Here is a 20,104-nt window from a genome sequence, read left to right as displayed (position 1 = left end):
TTTTCCATGCTGCATATCGGGGCGATGGCAGCCATGTGTTTTAGGCAGCTTAATATGCGGCAACTAGATTAATTATACCTTGCTAAAGGGATATGTGAGTCTCTAAGACGGGATACGCAGCGAAAAGCCATGTTACACATTAAATTTAAAGTGTCTGAATAAATTTGCATAGCTATGGGGCTTTAAATAAATAAGTAAGTCAATATGCCAGAGAAGTGTGAACTATACTAATTTATATAACTATATAATTTGATTTAACAGCTTTTTATTTTACTACGACTGATGCGATAGGTTTCCCCATTTCTTCATAAGCCAATTGGCGTTTGCGTTGCCATTGGCAAAACAGGGAGGACAAGGGCCCAAGAATGCCCAAATGAATTTAGAGCAATTTTCAATTATTGCACAATCCGAGCGTAAATAAGTTGTAAATCATCAATTACCCAACAAAAAGCAGCCAACTACCACCCACGCACGAGCATTGCTCAGTTACAACAACTGCAATTGCCAAGAAATCGCCAAAAGCGGATACGTGTCCTATCGCATCCCGAAAAGCAGCAGAGAGGAACACAGATATGAGGTCGACGAGGAGGAGCCGGAAGGACCTTAGAGCTTCGGCCAGACAATGGGCAATCGTAAAAATAGCAACTAACAGTCCAAAAGCACTCGGCCACACTGAGACTTGGTCGAAGTCGAGAACAGGCGATAAGCTGAGCAGAAAGAGAATAAACGCCTCACTCAGGAAAGGAATCACAAATGAAACATCACATGAATTTTGAATTTGGTAAGAAAAGATAGGAATGGTCGTAAACCTAAATATTATGTTTCCCAATTAGAGCCTGAAAATGCTTTAAAGTTCTCAAATATAATTTGTTTCAGTGCCGGCGAAGATGGGCAGTGAAAACCTTAAGTAGATAGATATAGAAATGTCCTTCCGTTCCATCCGCCGGCTTGTGATTTATGTGGTAAATAAAAGAGGGACAAGAACAAGAACTAGAACAAGCTCGGGAATCAAAGTCCGGCGATGGGATGCAAGGATATGGGGATAGGGGCTCCGACTTGTGCTACAACACGCGTCTGCAGTTGCAACAAGCAGCAGGCAGCGGGCAGCAGGCGGCATGCAGCATAGGCGAAGACAAAGACAAAAGAACCGCACACATAGAAGACACGAGCGAGAGAGAGGGGAGATGGGACTGAGACAGAGTAAGCGAAAGAGACGAACCGAGTGTAGTACGTTGGCGAGACGGAGTAAAAGTTTTTAATATTATTTCAAGACTGAAATGAGGGCAATCAGCAAGTGCAATTGTCGTCGAGCGGCTGGCATAACAAAGGAATCGTTTTTTGGTAGTAAAAATAGGAGGGCTGGCAAGGAGGATTAACAGAACAAAGGCGTCACTGAGATGGATCCCAGGAAGTCTTTTGCCAATAAGCGATGGGAGTGGCCCCTGTCAACGCCCAATGATGCAGTCTCAGTTGCTTCCGCGCTCCTCCAATGATAAAGGTGGCTATAGGAGTACGAATATGTCGGGGGAAAACAAACAAAGGCTCCAAAAGGCAAAGAGATAAGGACAAAGACCGCGCCACAGCAACTGCAGATAGGATGGCTTACAAGTAGGTAAACGATGTACTTTCAATTAAGGATGTGCCGGGAAAATGGCGGCTGCAGCGTGCAATGAAGCGCAAGAAAGCGGGATAAGGAGTCGCTTTGCTGATGAAGTTGGTTTCCTTTGAGAGCGGAAAGACGGGTGCATAACAGCACGCCGGTTATTCACTTAGTCCAGAGTTAGCCTGGCAAAAGGATAATGCACACCGCCATCGGGATGCACGCATCCTGGCCGAATGAGCGAATGGCCCGACGAACGGAACGTGCGGAAGAGGAACCATCGATAAGGCGAATGCGTCAAACTGAACTTGTACCACTAACCCAGTTAGTCGCGGACCGTGTGGCAGTGGAACCTCCCCAGAGAGTGCGACGTGTGGCGCTGGGCCACATGTGTCCCGGCACAATGCGCATCCTGTTGCGAAAGCACACGAGTGCACGAGCCGAAGGACTACGCGTCGAAACGAACGAACTTTGGAACGCTGTCGCAGAGGTTCGATGGGGCAGTTTGAGCGGATTTCCCCGCAACACCAACCGAAAATGTTGCCACTCAAGTTGGAATGGCAGTGTTGCTAGCTGAATGTTGGGACTCAAAAGATAAGGGCCTTGCTATCGCCTTTTGTTTCGACTCCTTATCACTCGCAGGCGGCACGTTTTCAATGGGGTGGTGGGGAGTTCAGCCCCTGCTTGATTCCACCGATTCCACACCGATTGTATACACCTCAGTGGATTCCCAAGCTCGGCGTCGGAATGACGTCTCCCTTCGACGGAGTGGCCTGCTTCTGGCTGTCGCTGATCTGGATCCAACTGGCTCTCATCAACGCAGGCCTGGAGTTCCTAAAGGATTTCGTACCCCTTCACCTGGTGCGTCTGCGAGAGATCGAGGACGAGGAGCGGCAAATCGAGGGCGAGTGCACCCTGGGCGCCATCAGCATTCGTATGTTCGCCTTTTAAAGACTGATTTATCTTGAATTATTGCTTATAATCATTAGAATTACCCACTTTACCTCTAATCTACCTGCAATTCTTAGTTATGTAAACAAAAACACTAAATAATTGTTTACCTCTAAGAATAGTATTGCTAGTACTTGCACGCTTTTTGTAATCTTATCTTGTAAATGTAGCAAATACAATATAAATGAAAATAAACTAGTTTTTTCGAGCAGTTTTATGGCAGTTAAAGCAGAGACATAGTTGAATGAAAATCAAACAAGTAAAACGCGGAGCATAAGTTATTTTATATACAACGCACTTTTTCAAGTCGTCATGTTTATTTAAACCTTAAAGGTTGGTGACTCTAGATAAAACTGAACGAAAAGAAAACAGTGGGCATTGCGTTAAGATAATATATGCAATCACCAGTAGATTGTCTCGTTGTGAGCAATGTTGGGGCATTTTCTTAAAGCCAAAAACCTTCTTGAAATCGAGTTCTTACAAATTTCAGCTGGAAGCACGGAGCAGTTAATGCATTCCGAGCCAAAGAAATTTCATTTATTTATTATGCATCTCTAGGTTATCTGGCACTGTAGAATTTCCCATTCAATCTTCGCACAGCACAACTGCAAATTTTAATTAAAAATTCATTTCTTCTCCGGACGCACAAAAAAGTGTCATTTATTTGGGGCAGAATTCGGACAGCTTGGGTTTGCTTATCTTGCGATGACATACCTTGTCAGTTCATAGAAATATATAAAACGAAATTTATGGCAAGTCGAAAGTCTTGGCTTGAGTAGTAAAAAGTTGCTCCTCCACTTCCATTTCCATTTGCCCCACTGCTTTTTGCCTTCTCCATTTCACCTATTTTGACAGTTGAAAGTTCATTTTCCGTTCGATTTGCGCACCGAGAGCTTGGGGCTACAGTTCTCAATAATATTTCATTACGCTGCCATGGGACGGGAGTTTATTCATTTGCATAATTCCCTTGTTTACAATTTGTGTGCCACAGAAAAGAGCGATTGACTTAAATGAAGTTACAACTTGGCAGCAGCACCAGTAAAAGCAGTAACAGCGGCAGCTAAGTGAAAGCAGCAGTTGCAAAATAAGAAAATTTATAATATTCAATTTATATGCACTTTTTGCATCTCCAATCTCCTCGAGGCTCCATCGCGGAGTAGGAGCTGCGGGAACAACAGCAACAACAGAAACAACAGAAACAACTGCAAGTGCTAAGCTGATAATCCCAGATTTGAAGGCGCCAACAGCTGCACCCATTCAGGCAGAGCCACGCCCCCCTCCCACAACGCCTCTTTTCTGACGCTGTGATTAATGAGATTTGTCACTGGCTTCATTTGTATTTTCCGAGCTGTTGACTGGGCTGAAGCAGCCTCCTTCGCCTCGGGAGCCCACTGACATGCATATAAATTTCATAAATGCCAAGGAGCCTGCAATTGCAAGGAGTCAGGAGTGCCGCCCAACCAAGAAGCGTGTCCAAGTCCAGCAGCAGCAGCAGCAGCTGGCCGGCGAATTTGCATTTTCATTATTTTCAACTCAATTTAAAAATGAAAATCACCAAAGACAAACAGCCACGGGTCACGGGGCTGCCAAGCGGAAGGAAGTCGCTTAGCTGGCGTGCCATATTATGATTCGCATAACAATAAAGGCCAGGACCTCCCAAATTCGCCTCATCCCGCACCGATAACTAAGTGGCACATTAAATTTACCCGAGCCTATAATTCATTTGTTAAGTCCGCCCCGGTCTCGGTGCCACTGCCAGTTCGGGTTCCGGTTCCATTGCTGGCCAAGATGATCATTAGACCAAGGGCCAAGGACGAGTAGAGCTTATTATAGCCTGGTTTTTGGGGTATTCTGTTGTTATCCTGAAAAGGATACTGACTCTACTCTTTAGATGGGAGCATTACAACTGAATATTACTTTGCCCTGTTATTAATTCCATATGTTGCTATGTAATATCTCTTCTAATATTTTGTACAATCATATATTTGGACTGGGTGTTTAGCTCTTTACAATATCAATTATGTTATATTTTTATATATTTTACCCAAAACAGCGAATTTACATTCAGATTGTTTGCATAAGGGCTGTTGCCAACCCCACAGACATCAGCTGAAATAAACTTTTCCCCATTGAGTTACGAACAACTTCAGGGTATCCCCTGTTTCGTGGCTCCTGAAACAAGTTGTGCAATTTCATTCATTTGGCTCTGTGCTTTATTATTATTTTTATTTTTAGTGATTTTGTAGCTGCATTTCGGGTATCTCGAGTTGGTCTCAGCTCAACTCTCCGCTCATCCCAATCCCAGTTCTCTTTGGGCCGGCTGAGTTATGGTGGGCAATAAATTTATATGACATATAAATGTAAATAATTGAGCGGCGCGGAGCCGCCGTCTAGAGTTGTCACAGCGGTGAGGCAGAGGCTGAGAGGGTTTTTTTTTCAAGAGGGGGACTTTAAGGGTGCCAGCGGCTTGTTGACTCCGTGATTGATGTTGGCCCACTCTGCGGCTCCTCACTTAAAAGTCCTTAATGGCCATTCTGCGTCGCGCATTTAATTTAAAGTTTTGCTGCATCGTTGTGCTACACATTTATTGTTTCTGGTTTTTTATTGTACAGTTGCTAGGCGAAGAGGGAGGAAGAGGGAAAAACCATCTAGACAGACAGGGCGAAAAGGGGGTAGGGTGAGGTCATGTCGATGCCCAGTTTCTTGATCACATAGTTGATCTGGTCCTGGCTCTTCAGACCGTAAGCCTCGAAGGGTTTCACATTGAAGCGACTGATGCGATTTCCGGAGATGCCCATGAGGAACTTGTAGTAGCTGGGCCGCAGCGAACGGGCTTCCAGGATCGCCGAGTGGAAGAGCACGGCCGTGAAGAATCCGTACATGAGCATCGCAAAGTGGGGAACCTCGGGTAACTTGCCCTCCGCGATGCCCCAGTTGTAGAGCAGATGCAGGGACTTCCACATCAGATAGCAGGCCACCGTGGTGTTCGGGAAACGGAGGAAGCCAATCGAGCCGATGAGGCCAGCCGGAATGGCGAAGAGAGCGTTGTCGAATCCAAACGAGTGACGCAGTCCGCAGGAAGTCGACTGAATGGGAAGTGATAAGATATATTAATTATCATATGATTGGATAATTGGCCATTGCTCACCTTAAAAAGAAGTGAGAATATGCCCAGTGCCAGTCCCAACTGCAATGATCCCGTGTTGAAGATCTGCTTGCGCCACTGCATCTTGGACTGGAAGATCTTGGGAATGTTGAGCAGCAGCTTCAGACCCACCGATAGGCCAACACCGCCCAGGAATGGTTTCAGTCCTCCAATGAGGGCGTAGGGAACACAACCCCTCTTGTGTGGGCAACTGGGATGCTTGGCCTTCAGGATGCTGTCATAGAGCTGCACGTAGGATTGAATGCTTTGGAAGTTGAAGGGAGCCTGGCGAGAGCTTTGCGAGGTGGTGACCACCGGCGTCTTCAGTGGACCCTCATCTTCTTTGCCCACGATCAGGCCAAGCGCCTTGAAAGTCGCATCCTTGGCCACGGTCTTGTGCAATCCGGCGCGATACAAGTACATCAAGGCGGTCACACTTGCTCCCATGATGAGCACCTGTCCATTGGGAATGGATCGAACCAGGCCTCGTGCCTCCATCATCTTCCACAGCGTTTCGATACCCACATTGGCCACATACAATGCGAGCGGAGCACGTCGTTCCGGACGCTCGAAGGAGAGACATGCAAAGCTGGCCAGGAATGAGGGCAACCAGGCAACGGTGCCGAAGTAGAATCCACCCAAGATCTGTCGCAAGTAGCAAACGGCAAAGATAAAGAGGCCGCCATTCATCGAAAGGAACGCTGTCGACTGCAGAATTCCAGATGCAGTGCGTCTCAGATCCTTCAGCGATGGAATGCGTCCTCGCATGATCAGAGCAAACTGGAGTAGGGAATAGAAGGTAGGACTTAAAGTTGAATATCATCAAGACTTTTGCATTATTTAGAATATAACCTTTGTACTGAAAAATTATCAGCTGAACTTCAAGCAGGTCTAAAGTTTTTGCCTATGTTCCCACATTTAACTTACCACATAAACAGTGGCGTAGGTGCGCAGACTGGGAGGGATCTCGGAGAGCATCATACCTGCCGCAGCACAGGCGCAGCTCTTTGTCCACGGATGGTTGTACTCATAGCAGGTGCAGTTGAAGGCGATCTCCGCCAGCTTGCTTTGGGCGCCCATGATCCACTTTGAATATTGACTTATGCTCCGTCGTCTGTGATTATCGAATTGGCTCCGTGGGGATGATAAAGCTTATCGGGAAGGGGCTTATCGCCGAAAGTTCGAACGTGGCACGCAGTATTCCCAATGGCCTAGTTAAATTAAATATTCCGGATTTACGATTGTAATCCAGTGTAATTTCAGCTTGAAATGCGTTTATGATCCAACTTGTTCGCTTTCCAGTAAGTTACGCTGGGCATTTCTCGAATCAGCTGCAGCTGCTCATCCACTAGGTTTCAGCTGAAGATTGGATTCCATAAGGAGGAAAATTATATCACAATTATGTATATATGTCAAATAGAAAAGAAGTCACACTTCAGCAAAGAAGCCATGCTTACCGAATGTTTATTTAGTTGTTATGGCACGTTGGTTATTTAATAATATTTTCTCCAGCTTGGGAATCACGTTATGGCCTGGTCGGCCATCAAATACAACTGACTGCCGACAACTATTCCCTATTTAGCCGACCAAGTACGGTCCGTGTGTAGACGCACTTTAAGAGCTCCATTCCCAGGTCGTCGTAATCAGCACTCCCCCAAATTCCCATTCCCATTCCCGCAAGTGGCTCGGCTGAAGTGCGTCGAATGCAGAGGGCACTTACTTATCGCGTACACGCGAGCCGAAAGTTGGCTTACTTGCTCAATGGCGATCGGTTTGTTGTCGCTGCGTCATCTTCAACTGGGTGTTCCTTATCAATTTCCACAAGCACCCGGCATGTTCTTAGAGTTCTCTTAAACACTTCTCTTAACGGGTCATTCTCAAATGCAGCGGAACGAAAGAAAAGTATCTCTAAGATACATTTTTATAACCTTCAGTACCTTGACTTTTATAAAACAAACTAATAAATCTTTATTTCTCAATCCCAATCAGATACAGAGGGAAAGACCTTCTAAACAGTCAGTGGAAACAGAGGGTTTGCGGAGGACATAACAATGCCCAGTTTTTTGATAACATAATCAGCCTGATCCTGACTCCTAACTCCAAATGCCTCGAAGGGCTTCAGATTGAAGCGGCTAAGACGACCTCCCGAGATGTTTTCGATAAACTTAAAGTAACTGGGCCGCATGGATTGTGCCTCCAGAACTGTTGAGTGACAAAGCACGGCCGTGAAGAATCCGTACATAGCCATGGAGAACTGTGGCACCTCGGGAACCTTTCCCTCGGCGACGCCCCAGTTGTACAGGAGTTGTAATGACTTCAACATCAGGTACAGAGACACCGTGGTGTTGGGAAAGTGTAGCAGCCCAAATGATCCTATTAAGCCACATGGAATGGCAAAGAGCGCATTATCATATCCAAAAGAGTGACGCAAGCCACAAGAAGTTATCTAAAATATAGGTATTCAATTAGTTTAAGAGTCTATGTTGTCAATTTTGTAATTTTGACTGACCTTATAAAGCAGTGAGAATAATCCGAGCGCCAGGCCCAACTGCAGGGATCCCTTGTTGAAGATCTGCTGGCGCCACTGCATCTTTAGCTGGAGTATCTTCGAAGTGTTGAGCAGCAGTTTCAAACACACTTGAAGACCCACACCGCCCACGAAAGGTTTAACTCCACCAAGGAGGGCGTACACCGCACAGCCAAACTGGTGAGGACAGCAAGGATGTTTGAGGGTAGTCAGGTGGTCATAGACCCTGAGGTACGACGTGATGCAGCGGAAATTCAGTCTTCCAAGGTCAGATCTCTGAGGGATCATCACTGTAGGGGTCTTCAGGGGACCCTCCTCCTCCTTGCCCATGATCAGACCCAATCCCTTAAAGGTCGCATCCTTGGCCACAGTCCTATGCAGTCCGGCACGATATAGATACATCAAAGCGGTGATACTGGCTCCCATGATGAGCACCTGGCCGTTGGCAATGGATCGCACCAGACCACGGGCCTCTAGCATTTTCCACAGCGTTTCGATGCCCACATTGGCCACATACAAAGCCAGTGGAGTACGGCGCTCCGGACGCTCGACTGCCAGCGATATGGAGCTCACCAAAAGTGCTGGCAACCAGGTTGCAGTGCCGAAGTAGAAACCACCGAGATACTGGCGCACCAGGCAAATGGCTAGGATGAAGAGGCTTCCATTCAGAGAGAGGAAGGCCGTCGACTGCAGAGTACTGGTTAAGGTCTTTCGCAGGTCCTTGAGCGAAGGAATGCGTCTGCGCATTAAAAGCGCCAACTGAAAGTTATTCAATATATAACTAAGAAGCATAGAATAAGGAAAAAGATTGATTAACTCACCAGGTAGACCATACTATAAGTCTTAAATGTGCCGGGGATTAGGGATAACAGCATGCCAGCCGTCGCGCAGGCGCAGCTCGACGTCCAAGGATGGGCGAACTCCTGGCAGCTGCATTGGAAGGCGACCTCAGCGAGTTTGCTCTGTGCTGCCATTATCCAATTTGAATACACGCAAAGGATTGGAAACGTCTGGTTCTGCTTATCGAATGCAGACGACTGATAAGCTTAGTCTGTAGAAAGCCAGCCAATGAGAACCAAAACTAATCAATCTAATACTCAACTCTCGAATTGCCTCAGATTATTTGCATGCATATGCACTAGTATTATTTCAAATATGCCAAGCATTAATCTAAAAGTAATTCTTTATCAGTTGAACCGATTTCCACTCAACTGCCACTGGTAAACCAATAACTTCGATTTTCCCCGCACGTTTGGACCGGATCAAGCATTAAGTACAACTGACTGAAACTCTGAGCGGTTTACTGGCTTACGCACCTCCACCTCAAGTGCTTGCTAATCAACAGGTGGGCGCCAAGTTCGTCGATATGGGGGAGCTAACTTTACCTTAGGGTGTTAGTAAAACCTATGCTTATCACAGCAAGTCAGACAAAATTTGTGGTTGATCGCTTTCTTATGGTTTGTTTACGCTGATTCATCAAAATGTTGGGGTTTCTCTTAAGGCTCTCGGTCAAAATTGTGTGCTATTTCAAAGAGCTTTATTGAATAATTTTCTGTAGAGTTTACTCCGAATAATTTAAGCTTTCAGCAGTTCCGAATTTCGCAATTAAGCACTACAAATTTATAAACTAAACCATATATATTTTGTATAAGATTTATTGATACCACGAAATAAAAAAGGTCAACATATTTTACAATTCACCCATACTAGCTTATTTTAATAATCGTTGGACGCTCTTTGAGCGCGGGAGACTCTTGACGTATGTATGTATATACAGCTCGCAGTTAAACGCGGATATTAGGAGATATAGAGGGTCCTCTGGTGAAGACGACTGACTAAATCCAAATTGACTACTGCTGGCTCAGGAGGCAAAGGAGTAGGCGGGCACCGCCTTTTCAACTATGTTTAGTGCTTTGATGGTGTCCAGCGCCTGTTGCTGACTGCTCAGGCCGAATACATCAAAGGCGCTCAGATTAAACTTGCTCAGTCTGCAAATGATAAGGGATTCTTAATCTACAGCATACGTAGCGCGTGCGAACTCTGCTCACCGATCGCCCGAAATGGCCTGCAGAAACTTGTAGTAACTGGGGCGCAGACTCTTGGGTTCCAGAATTCCCGCGTGGAAAAGCACAGCCGTGAAGAAGGAGTACAAGAAAAGCATAAAGTTGGGGATGTGTGGCACGATTCCAAGCTCTTGGCCCTTTGTGCAAAGAATCTAAAGATGAAAATGTTATTGATAACGATATTAATTAAACAATGCCAATAATGCTTTATGCTCACCTGTAGCGCCTTCCACATGACATACAAAGCTACCGTGTTATCCGGATACTGTGTGAAGGACACCGAAGCAATTAACGCCGCAGGAACTGCGAACCGTGCATCGTCCCGGTTAAAACTGTGTCGCAGCAGACAGGACACCGACTGTCAAGGACGACAAAATTACGTACTGTTGACCTCCCAATGTCAAAAAGCTTACCTTATAGAGAAATGAAAAGCTGCCCATGAAAATGCCCAGTTGAAGAGTCCCACGGTTGAAGACCAGCTTCTTCCACGGCATTTTCCCAGCCGTGATTCGTTTGACGTTCATCACCAGTTTAAGCGCAACCTGAAGACCCACTCCGCCCACAAAGGGTTTAATTCCACCCATCAGGGAGTACGCAATGCAGCTTTGCTGATGCCGACAGCTGTCGTGTTTGGCGCGAATGAGATTGCTATACACGCGCACCCAGTCGGATACAGTCGAAAAACTAACAGTGGGACGACGGCGGTCTGGCGCAGGCTGCTCACCGGGCACTGCGGGGCCGGACTTGGCAACCGGGCCCGCCTCCTCCTTGCCCACAAATATGCGAAGGATGTTGAAGATGGAATCCTTGGTGGTGCCAGTACGATAGAGGTAGAGCAGCGCCGCCATACTCACACCAAAGATGAGTGTCTGCCCATTAGGAATGGAGCGCACCCAGCCCCTTGATTCTGCCATTTTCCACAGCGCTTCAGTGGCCACATTGGCAACGTAGAGAGTGAGCAGTGGTCGGCGGGCTGGTCTCTCCACCAAAATGGCCGAGAACGAGGCAAATAGGCAGGGCACAAAGGCCACTGTGGAGAAGTGATATTTGCCCAGCATGTGCCGCAGCGCACAGTTGTACAGGATGAAGGTGTAGGCATTGGTCACTAGGAAAGCCGTCGATTGGATGATCCCCAGCAGCGTCTTGCGCAGATCCTCGCGACTGGGAATGCGGTGGCGCATCAGCAAGGACAGGGCGTAGACTATAGTGTAGACTCGCAGGCAGTAGGGCGTGGCCGAGAGCAGTATGCCGGCGGTGGCGCTCACGCAGTGGTCCGTCCATGGGTGCTGGAACTCCTTGCAAGTGATGCACAGCGGATCGATCAGCTTGCTTTGTCCCGCCATTTTGGAATGTAGATCTGTGTGAAGAAATTGTGGTTTCATTTTTAATAACTGATTACATGATTTTAAAGATAAGTAATATAACAATTTTGGGGAAAACTTTTGTAGAGGTTCATATAATGCATAAGCCCACTTAAGGACTGATACAACAATGAACCTTCCAGGTCCAATTACCTCTCTTCAAATCGGTACACAATTATAAATTAAAATTTTGCCACTTTAATACATTAATTGTAGTAGATATGATAATATAGTCATTCGCTTTTTACAAGGAAAAACACTAATAGATAAGAAGCTGTAGTAAGCTGTTGTTCTGATAGTATGAACGAATATATAGTTGATATGGTAAATTTAATAAAAATTTACATTTACTGCGAGTGGTTGGAATAAATTTAATGGTTAGTCACTGCATATGGGGTGGCCGGGTCCGAGTCCGTTTCTTAACCTTTAATCTTATCTCCGAGCTACGAACGTACAAGCTGTTATTGTTCTTCTTTCGACGCTATCGGTTGTTCCACTGATCTTGAGAATAGATCCAAATGTCGATTTGGCTTGGCTAGTATATATTGTATTTCCCGGGGGAGAACTGCGACAACTGCTGGCCAGGCCAGAACTGACTTACTTCTAGAGGCGAAACCGGGAACGTTGGGTTATATTGGCGGATTACAGCTGTTCGTCGGGTATCTGTGGCAATTTACTGCTGTCAATCGATAAGATACACGCCAGATTAGCCGTTGCGGGGGATTTGCCGAATGCAAGAACAAAGGTTTCACAAAATACGTAGGTTTGGCAATATTTGTTGATAAAGAAATGAAGGAAAAATATGGAATATCTTTTAACATATATATCCATATATAAAACGCATCTATCATCAATACAAATTAAAGAAAAATCAAAGAATCATTAACGTTATTATGCTGTGATAAGATTACTTGAATTTTTACACACACTGGACTTTCTTTTAGTAGTATTTGTGGTCAAGATTATCGTAAAACGAAGGCACTTTAGATTACAGTCATAAACAGAAACTATGTTTGTAATTGGCCCTCAAAATCGAACCACCTGCTCCGAGCTGCTATCTCTCGACCTTAGCAACCGACTTTCCTTGCTCGCGATTTGCATGAGAAACTATGCATTAGGCCAAGTCACTGGCCGCGGGGTCAACCCCGAGATCTTTGCGCAATCTTACAGAGATTTACAGAGCTACTAGTAAAATGCAAAACTGGAAGAAAACACAAAACACAAAACCCAGCTAATCTGCATTGTCGAAGTGAAGAGGGGCACTTACGCTGGAACTTCTGAGCACTTGACGGCGGCAATAAACTGATCACTCTCTAATCGCCGTATTGCCGTTTTGTTTGCACCTTGGTTATTATGCTCCAATATTGGTTATTCAATAAGCGATCTGAGATTTATAGAGAGTTGCAGCGTTTCCAGCGCTTCGAGTTGAGAATTTGACAATATGTGCCTTTGTGACAGCAAAGTGACGCCGACTGGAGTTCCGGACTGAGATGTGAGTGTATCGCACTGATTGCCCCGGTTCCGGACCACGCACCCCTCACCCCTCGGATGCCAAATCGGCCGGGGGTATTATAATGGATAATGGATGGCGTTATATGGGGCGGGCAGAGTCCAACAACAACAAGTGGTTGGGCGGAGTGGTAAACGCGTGCTGAGTCCGCTGCCGATGAGCAGCAAATGCTGCGACCTTTAGCAGGCCTTCGACTGCATTTTTTCCAGTCGCCGCGCGACTTAAATCACTAATTTATCAGCTTTATTTTGACGGTAATTGCGTTTTGTAAACAATAATAAGACGAACTGATGGCTATCGGCTGCGCCCGTTGCCTATCGCGTTATCGATAGTCAGTCGGCGACACAAGGCAGCCAGTGCGGTAGCAATCAGCTTTTGATCGTTGCTAGAGCGCGCGCATTTTGAATGGGCAATATGTAAACTGGTTGTATTAATCCAGGTCATTGTTAATTAAATGGTACGGTATTATTAAATGGTATAAAAGACAAAAAGTTACTGCTTGAATAATGCAATACACAAAATTATTATATAATTTTCTAAAAATCTGTATTTTAAAGCCATATTTGCTGAATAAAGTCTGCAGTAATTGTGAAATAATATGAATGGGATAGAAAATGTGCACCATACAACACCTTTGTTTATGAATATTAGTAGTAGTTTATTTCTTTCCTAATTAGGCAATATATTTCACCTAGAGAGGAATTTAATTGGCTGAGAATTACCCTGCTAAGTTGTAGATTCCGCTCTGGCTCATGCTATTTTCCATTTTCCTTTGCGGCCTGCCGCCCACGCGTTGCTCGAATTTTCATTTGTGAGTCCTGTGGCATCTGAGGCCACAACTCGTGCCACAATCAACTCAGACTCCCGACTAACAGAGCACTTGGCCTGCCCAAATGGTAGACTCAGCCAAAGAGTCTCTGGCTGCGCAATCAATTGGATTTCGGTTGTAGTTCATAAAGTGTATCTGTGCATGTCTCTGGCTGAGCTCTTGTTCCACTTTCAATTCCAGCGTCCTTTTGCTCCTGCTCCTGCTCCTGCCCATTTTCATTTTCATTTACGCATGCACTGAAAGAATATCCTTATACAAATTAATTAATGTTTCCGTTTTTGTAAAGAGACTTTTGTAAGGCTTAACATCAAATTCATTTCAATTGTTGTTTGAGCACCTCTTTAATGTGAACTTGTCATATTTTTCCTCCTCATTTAACACATTTTTTTTTCAATGCTGAGAAGCTCTTTCGGTGCGGTTGACAAGGCTCAGCGGATATACAAAATATTTCGTTATTGTTTGTGGCTGCTCCCATGCCGCTGCTTTTGCTTTTGCGCTGGCTGTTGCTTTTGCCATTTACCTGTGGCACGGCTTATTTTGAAAAGCCAAAAGCGCTTAAGTAGTTCATTCGGTTTCAGGCCCAAACTGAGATGGGAGTTGGAGTGAGTCCTGGCTCAGATCCTTTCCACCTTTGCGGTCGCTGCGTAGCTCCACTTTTGCCGTTTCCCGCTCAAATGCTTAGCGAAATTGCGGCCGCTTTGTGTGATTCGCCTGTTTTTGCTGCGGCTTAAGTGTGGTGTTGTTTTTTGGGGGTGGGGATGGAGGTGGTAGAGTGCCACGTATATCAAATATACTTGACTCTGTCAGGACCTGGCACTCACTTAATTTACTCGAGGTGTTTTGGGGTTGCTTCTCCGTTGCTGATATTCCGGGATAAATCCTTGTTTCTGACGTGCCGCTAAGTAAGCACTTAAAAGGCAAGGACTCTATTGTTGCTGCTAATCTAAGGTTGTCCCGCTTTCTTTGGGGTTCAATTGGCAATTAGCCCGGATGCACGAGGGACCAGGTTGCAGGACAGACCAGGTTGCAGGACAGACCAGGTTGCAGGCGAGACCAGGTTGCAGGTTGCAGGTCGAGTGCAGGATAATTGTGAAAATAGCCGGCAGGCGCACACACAAGGACCTTGTGAACTGTCAATCCGGCAGCCACTTAGGAATCAATTTGTCCAGCGATCCGTGCGTTTAATATGCAGCGAGCTCCAAGGAACGGATTTTCCGAATCCGCAGCCAACTTGGGATTATGTTTGGGTTGGGTGGCTCATTGAGTTGCCTGACCACACCAACCATGCAACTACTTCACCCACTCCCTCGCTGGTTCCCCCAACTCGCCGTCTCTCCGGCATTTATAGACTTGTCTTGGGCTCATTTATCCTGGCTGGCGAACCAAGCCGAGAACCCAAACCCGAGTGCCCCCCTCCGGGCACTGCTTAATGTGGAGGTCCTGTCGAGGATGCCGCCTGCATGTGGCCATTTGTTTAGGCCCTCTACGTGTGTGGTTGCGTCCAAATGTGTTCAATTAAGCGGTAATAAATTGTTCATTTGCTCATTGGTGCGCACGGCCATTACGAGAACAGCAGGATCAGGGGGTTAGGATCTACGGCCGATGGAGACATTGTCGTCACTGTAATATTTCATTGGGACCAGCAGCGTACATTGATGCATATCCTGCCATTAGCAAGCCTTTTGCATAATACACAATTAATTTTGCACAAACTTGTTATTTTATTAATTGCTTTCATTCGTTTATTTCTTATTTCCCCCGTCCTCGCTCACAATGTGGTTTACCCGAACGTGGTATTGGGTCAAAACAATGGCCCCGGAATCGTCAATATATGTGACCTGGCTTTCTGACCAAGGAGTCAGCCCGAAACGGCAGTGGTAACCATCTCGACTTCCCATTTTCCACTTGTGCAGACCAAAAGTGTGGCCAAGACCGCACTGACTTCACATCAAATTATAAATGTTGTGGCTTCTGCTAACGAACGGAGTGCCAAAGCAGACATTTTCCACCCCACCCACAAAAAATACCCAATCCCAACCCAGGATCTCTTTTGTTTTCTTGCGCAAAAGTCACACATGCTCACCAAGGAGTAAATGTGTCAAATGTCGCACAGCCATGGAAAACCGAGAGACAATTGCCGCAATGCCAGCCATATTCTAGTTGGCCGGAAGTTGTCGGCAAATGTAAAATTAACAATGGATTATGTTCGCTTCTTACTTTTAACTGTCCCGCTGGTTTTTCCTGGAAAATGCAAACATTATGATGTTCCAATTAAAAAGAATTGTGTTAAAAACGAGAAATATTATCTTCCCACAGCGTTTTAAGAATTAAAAGTTATTCAAAATATCTTTTGGGTCCAAAAATGATTTTTGCCAGAAAATCAGAAAAACACCTTTTCCAAGGTGCTTTTCATCCTAACTCGGGTAAAAATGATTATAAAGTGAAAATAATAACTGTTTTGTAGAGCTAATTACCAATGCTAACGATCCCTATCACTGTTTTTGGGGTTTATCAAAATTAATTTTTTGGAAAATATTTGCATTTTTTTATAAGGGGTACCATCATCAAAAGTGGCAAAAAATCACAAAAAAATAAGGTTTTTAAATTTGAATGCCATTCTTTTGGGAACATAATTACGAGCTAAACGAGCTATTACATTTCATATTCTGACCATTTTTCGTGTTGTTATGCCCAAAAAACATTGATTATCTGGCAATTTGGCTCATTTAAGTCTAACTGCGGAAAGGACAAGGGTTTTGTGCGTAGCAAACCAAGCTAACTATCCATTATACGAATAGATATTAAATATTTGCAATATATAATTTAAAATCAGACAATGAGCAATGTCAGCGTGGATTCTAAATTGTGTGTAATGTCCCTTCGCGGCTTCCATATGCAAATGTGTCTACTTGGGAGGAACAACAGCAGCGTAAACAGGACCAAAATCAATTCCCCTTGTCCCAGCCAAGGTGCAATATTTCCGAAGCAAAGTCAAACGAAATTAGTTTGCTGCTCATAAAACTTTTCCACGAAGTTTCCGCTGCCCACATACCATACCCACTTCCACTTCCACATCCACACCCACACCCACACCCTCTACGAATCCTGAGAGTCCAGGTAAACTTTTGGGGGTATGTGTGCATATAATAACTTTGGTCTGCCGCCGGTGGGTGGATGTGTTTTTGGGGGATATGGTGGGTGGGTGGGAACAGCCACCGGAAATCTTGTTACCCCACATGGCTCTTCACCCGGGAGCCAGGACTTGAGACATGGAAAGTTTGGTGCGGCCGGCTGGCCAGTGGGTCCCAGAGCTTTAATTGTATTTCAAGTTCCAGGTTGTACTTGTCTGTTCCGCCCCAATTCGCCCACTTTTTTTTGCCCCATCCGCGCCTTCAATTTCCATGCGTGATAAATGGCAAAAATGGAAAATTCGTTCGTTTGCTTTTGAGCCGGTTGGTTCGCTTTTAGCACTGCGTTTCGCTGTCCGCGGTGGAAGCAACATTTCAGGGCTTTTGTCTTTCAATTTGGCCCAAAAATCTCTTTTGGCCAGTTGTGGCGGAATTTACCGCCCCCACCCGCCAGATTTCTTCATCACTTGTAAGCGCCCTGTTTGCATTTCCATGGCATAGTTTAGTTGGGCAACGCACATAGCTGGACTTGGTATCTCAACGGCTGGACTTTGGCGTACAGTCAAAACCAGCTAAGTAAAAACAGCATACTGCTCCTAAGGCAATCAAATGAAATCAAAGTAGCAAAGATTAGACACTAAATTGTATTTTTAATGTTAAGGGAATTGTTTTTTATTCTTAGAAAATGTAGTAGATTGCCTGTCTTGATGGGTTTTGCTAAGGATGTTTCACTGAGACGCGCTATATAATTGTGGTAACGTGTTCTGTTGGCGTATCTCATTCTGTTCTGTTTATATGGTCCCACCCCGTCTAAACTGTATGGTATTGTTGAAAACTGAAAAGATTTAATTTATTTCAAGTGAGAGTGAGAAAAGACTTCACTTCACTTCGGTGGGATTAGACTTGGGTTTGATGCGCTGCTACCGATTCGCTTTCGAATTGCATTTATTCAAACGTTTCAATTGCTTTCCGTCGGATTCAATCTTCGAGTGATTTATTGTGTTGCCCAGAATGGCGAACGAGGAAGAAGGAGTCGTGGGTGGTGTTGGTGGTGTGGGAACTGGGGACTTGGATGGGAATCGTGATTGCGTTTGCCTAGGCATAACAATTATCCACTGTTTATGTAAGCGAAATCAATAATTAAGTTGTGAACGAAGCCCCAAATTAGAAGCATTTTAAATTCGAGTCTATACATTAACTGTAAACAGTTCTATAATTATGTCATTACTTCGCATAACAAATGATGCGAGTTCCTCGAGCAGAAGTCTATAAAGGAATTCCCGACATAACTTATTCGATTATTGCCAAGTTGGAAAATGAAGTTCATGAAGTACGCAGTTTTATTTTACACCTCCGTGGGCATTGAGCCGTATTCGAGTGACTCTCGGCCTAAGAAAGTCAGTCTGTGGTCACATCTCCTCTTTTGGGCCAATGTGATCAATTTGAGTGTCATTGTTTTCGGAGAGGTCCTTTATGTGGGAGTGGCGTTTTCCGATGGAAAGTTCATCGATGTCGTCACTGTAATGTCCTACATTGGATTCGTGATAGTGGGCATGAGCAAAATGTTTTTCATTTGGTGGAAAAAGACCGATCTTAGCAATATGGTCAAGGAATTGGAGCACATCTATCCAACTGGTGAAGCTAAGGAGGAGGTGTATCGGTTGGATAGCTACCTGCGATCTTGTTCTCGGATTAGCATTACCTACGCACTACTCTACTCTGTGCTCATCTGGACATTCAACCTGTTCAGTATCATGCAATTCCTCCTGTATGAAAAGTGGCTCAAAATCCGAGTGGTCGGTCAAACGTTACCTTATTTGATGTACCTTCCCTGGAACGTGCAGAACAACTGGACGTATTATGTGCTGCTGTTCTGTCAAAACTTCGCAGGACATACTTCGGCATCGGGACAGATCTCAACGGATCTGCTGCTCTGTGCCCTGGCCACCCAGGTGGTCATGCATTTTGATTATCTGGCCAAGGTGGTGGAGCACCAAGAGTTGAATGAGGATTGGAACGAAAACGCAAGATTTTTGGTGAAAACCGTACAATATCATCAGCGAATTCTTCGGCTCATGGACGTTCTCAACGAGATATTCGGCATACCCCTACTGCTTAACTTCATGGTCTCCACCTTTGTCATCTGCTTTGTGGGATTCCAAATGACCGTGGGTGTCCCGACGGATATCATGATAAAGCTCTCCTTGTTCCTGTTCTCGTCCTTGTCGCAGGTGTACTTGATATGCCACTACGGCCAGTTGATTGCCGATGCGGTAGGAGCTTTAAGCGATTATTTTAATTTGAAATAAATATATAACACACATCTTTTTAGAGCTCCAGCTTATCGATTTCTGCATATAAGCAGAACTGGCACAATGCTGACATCCGATATCGTCGTGCTCTGGTATTCTTTATAGCTCGACCTCAAAGGACAACCTATCTAAAGGCCACTGTATTCATGAATGTAACAAGGTCCACCATGACAGACGTAAGAAACAATGTGAACTATTATTAAGCCTTAATCATAAATATTATATTTATGTTTTCAGCTTCTTCAGGTATCCTACAAATTTTTCGCTCTGCTTCGTACTATGTACATCAAGTAAATATCTGTTTGGTTACATGCGATTAAATTTGAGTAAAACTATATATTATAATATATAACATATACATATATATACGGATTTTATTGGGATCTGTACGAGTAAAAAGTTTTTTAATCAAAATGTAAGGAGAACAGATAGCATTGCCATCATTTAAAGATGACGTGCTCATCGTAATTAGTATAATTTGACAAACCTCTGGTCTTGAACCATCTGGAATCGTCGCAGCTGTTAAATCTACAAAGCACGCGAAAAGAATTCGCAAGTACCTAGGCATTACCTTCACAGGTGCTCAGTTATTATTTTCTTATATAATATTTAGCGCATTCCTAATCGCACCAGAGCTGTTTTGCACACGGCTATAAAACCCCTGGACCTTTCAAGGGA

General features: G+C 44.8%; 5 protein-coding genes across 8 annotated transcripts; 2 read left to right on the top strand and 3 right to left on the bottom strand.

The window, feature by feature from the left end:
- The first annotated feature begins 2,308 nt into the window (after nt 1-2,308).
- LOC122621405 lies at nt 2,309-7,810 on the top strand. 2 transcript variants are annotated; one of them, XM_043799255.1, is made up of 2 exons: nt 2,309-2,534; nt 7,686-7,810. In XM_043799255.1, the coding sequence occupies exons 1-2, from the start codon at nt 2,348-2,350 to the stop codon at nt 7,706-7,708; spliced, it is 210 nt and encodes a 69-aa protein (XP_043655190.1). In that variant the 5' UTR covers nt 2,309-2,347; the 3' UTR covers nt 7,709-7,810. The 2 variants fall into 2 exon arrangements, with proteins under 2 accessions (XP_043655190.1, XP_043655191.1); XM_043799256.1 differs by lacking the exon at nt 7,686-7,810 and adding an exon at nt 3,543-3,571.
- LOC122621403 (transmembrane protein 135) lies at nt 5,120-7,306 on the bottom strand. The gene is made up of 4 exons (XM_043799253.1): nt 7,154-7,306; nt 6,624-7,055; nt 5,700-6,476; nt 5,120-5,637 (listed from the first exon to the last, which is right to left on the bottom strand). The coding sequence occupies exons 2-4, from the start codon at nt 6,774-6,776 to the stop codon at nt 5,200-5,202; spliced, it is 1,368 nt and encodes a 455-aa protein (XP_043655188.1). The 5' UTR covers nt 6,777-7,055; nt 7,154-7,306; the 3' UTR covers nt 5,120-5,199.
- On the bottom strand, nt 7,686-9,831 carry LOC122621404 (transmembrane protein 135). The gene is made up of 4 exons (XM_043799254.1): nt 9,436-9,831; nt 9,045-9,274; nt 8,206-8,982; nt 7,686-8,142 (listed from the first exon to the last, which is right to left on the bottom strand). Exons 2-4 carry the CDS (start codon nt 9,195-9,197, stop codon nt 7,705-7,707), a joined length of 1,368 nt encoding a protein of 455 aa, XP_043655189.1. The 5' UTR covers nt 9,198-9,274; nt 9,436-9,831; the 3' UTR covers nt 7,686-7,704.
- Nucleotides 9,832-9,909: 78 nt separating this feature from the next.
- Nucleotides 9,910-13,450, bottom strand: LOC122620007 (transmembrane protein 135). 3 transcript variants are annotated; one of them, XM_043797267.1, is made up of 5 exons: nt 12,915-13,450; nt 10,700-11,643; nt 10,504-10,644; nt 10,272-10,438; nt 9,910-10,211 (listed from the first exon to the last, which is right to left on the bottom strand). In XM_043797267.1, the coding sequence occupies exons 2-5, from the start codon at nt 11,627-11,629 to the stop codon at nt 10,085-10,087; spliced, it is 1,365 nt and encodes a 454-aa protein (XP_043653202.1). In that variant the 5' UTR covers nt 11,630-11,643; nt 12,915-13,450; the 3' UTR covers nt 9,910-10,084. The 3 variants fall into 3 exon arrangements, with proteins under 3 accessions (XP_043653202.1, XP_043653203.1, XP_043653204.1); XM_043797268.1 differs by lacking the exon at nt 12,915-13,450 and adding an exon at nt 12,103-12,246; XM_043797269.1 differs by lacking the exon at nt 12,915-13,450 and adding an exon at nt 11,993-12,105.
- Nucleotides 13,451-18,430: 4,980 nt separating this feature from the next.
- Nucleotides 18,431-19,720, top strand: LOC122622633 (odorant receptor 85c). Its single transcript, XM_043801224.1, has 3 exons — nt 18,431-19,387; nt 19,447-19,602; nt 19,664-19,720. Exons 1-3 carry the CDS (start codon nt 18,431-18,433, stop codon nt 19,718-19,720), a joined length of 1,170 nt encoding a protein of 389 aa, XP_043657159.1.
- Nucleotides 19,721-20,104: the final 384 nt, after the last annotated feature.

The sequence above is a fragment of the Drosophila teissieri genome, chromosome 3R (genome assembly GCF_016746235.2).
Source record: "Drosophila teissieri strain GT53w chromosome 3R, Prin_Dtei_1.1, whole genome shotgun sequence".
Taxonomy (NCBI): Eukaryota; Metazoa; Arthropoda; class Insecta; order Diptera; family Drosophilidae; genus Drosophila; species Drosophila teissieri.
Note: the sequence above shows the minus strand (reverse complement) of the source record. Positions and strands in the feature narration are given on the sequence as shown.

Coding starts and splice junctions, on each gene's coding strand:
- LOC122621405 (XM_043799255.1), top strand. CDS start 2,348: ATGACGTCTCCCTTCGACGGAGTGGCCTGCTTCTGGCTGTCGCTGATC. Junction 2,535..7,685: donor CCTGGGCGCCATCAGCATTC/GTATGTTCGCCT, acceptor AATCCCAATCAG/ATACAGAGGGAAAGACCTTC.
- LOC122621403 (XM_043799253.1), bottom strand. CDS start 6,776: ATGGGCGCCCAAAGCAAGCTGGCGGAGATCGCCTTCAACTGCACCTGC. Junction 6,477..6,623: donor CCTACGCCACTGTTTATGTG/GTAAGTTAAATG, acceptor TCCCTACTCCAG/TTTGCTCTGATCATGCGAGG. Junction 5,638..5,699: donor TATTCTCACTTCTTTTTAAG/GTGAGCAATGGC, acceptor CTTCCCATTCAG/TCGACTTCCTGCGGACTGCG.
- LOC122621404 (XM_043799254.1), bottom strand. CDS start 9,197: ATGGCAGCACAGAGCAAACTCGCTGAGGTCGCCTTCCAATGCAGCTGC. Junction 8,983..9,044: donor CTTATAGTATGGTCTACCTG/GTGAGTTAATCA, acceptor AATAACTTTCAG/TTGGCGCTTTTAATGCGCAG. Junction 8,143..8,205: donor TATTCTCACTGCTTTATAAG/GTCAGTCAAAAT, acceptor CCTATATTTTAG/ATAACTTCTTGTGGCTTGCG.
- LOC122620007 (XM_043797267.1), bottom strand. CDS start 11,629: ATGGCGGGACAAAGCAAGCTGATCGATCCGCTGTGCATCACTTGCAAG. Junction 10,645..10,699: donor GCTTTTCATTTCTCTATAAG/GTAAGCTTTTTG, acceptor CGTCCTTGACAG/TCGGTGTCCTGTCTGCTGCG. Junction 10,212..10,271: donor CAGGCCATTTCGGGCGATCG/GTGAGCAGAGTT, acceptor TATCATTTGCAG/ACTGAGCAAGTTTAATCTGA.
- LOC122622633 (XM_043801224.1), top strand. CDS start 18,431: ATGAAGTTCATGAAGTACGCAGTTTTATTTTACACCTCCGTGGGCATT. Junction 19,388..19,446: donor GCCAGTTGATTGCCGATGCG/GTAGGAGCTTTA, acceptor ACATCTTTTTAG/AGCTCCAGCTTATCGATTTC. Junction 19,603..19,663: donor CAAGGTCCACCATGACAGAC/GTAAGAAACAAT, acceptor TTATGTTTTCAG/CTTCTTCAGGTATCCTACAA.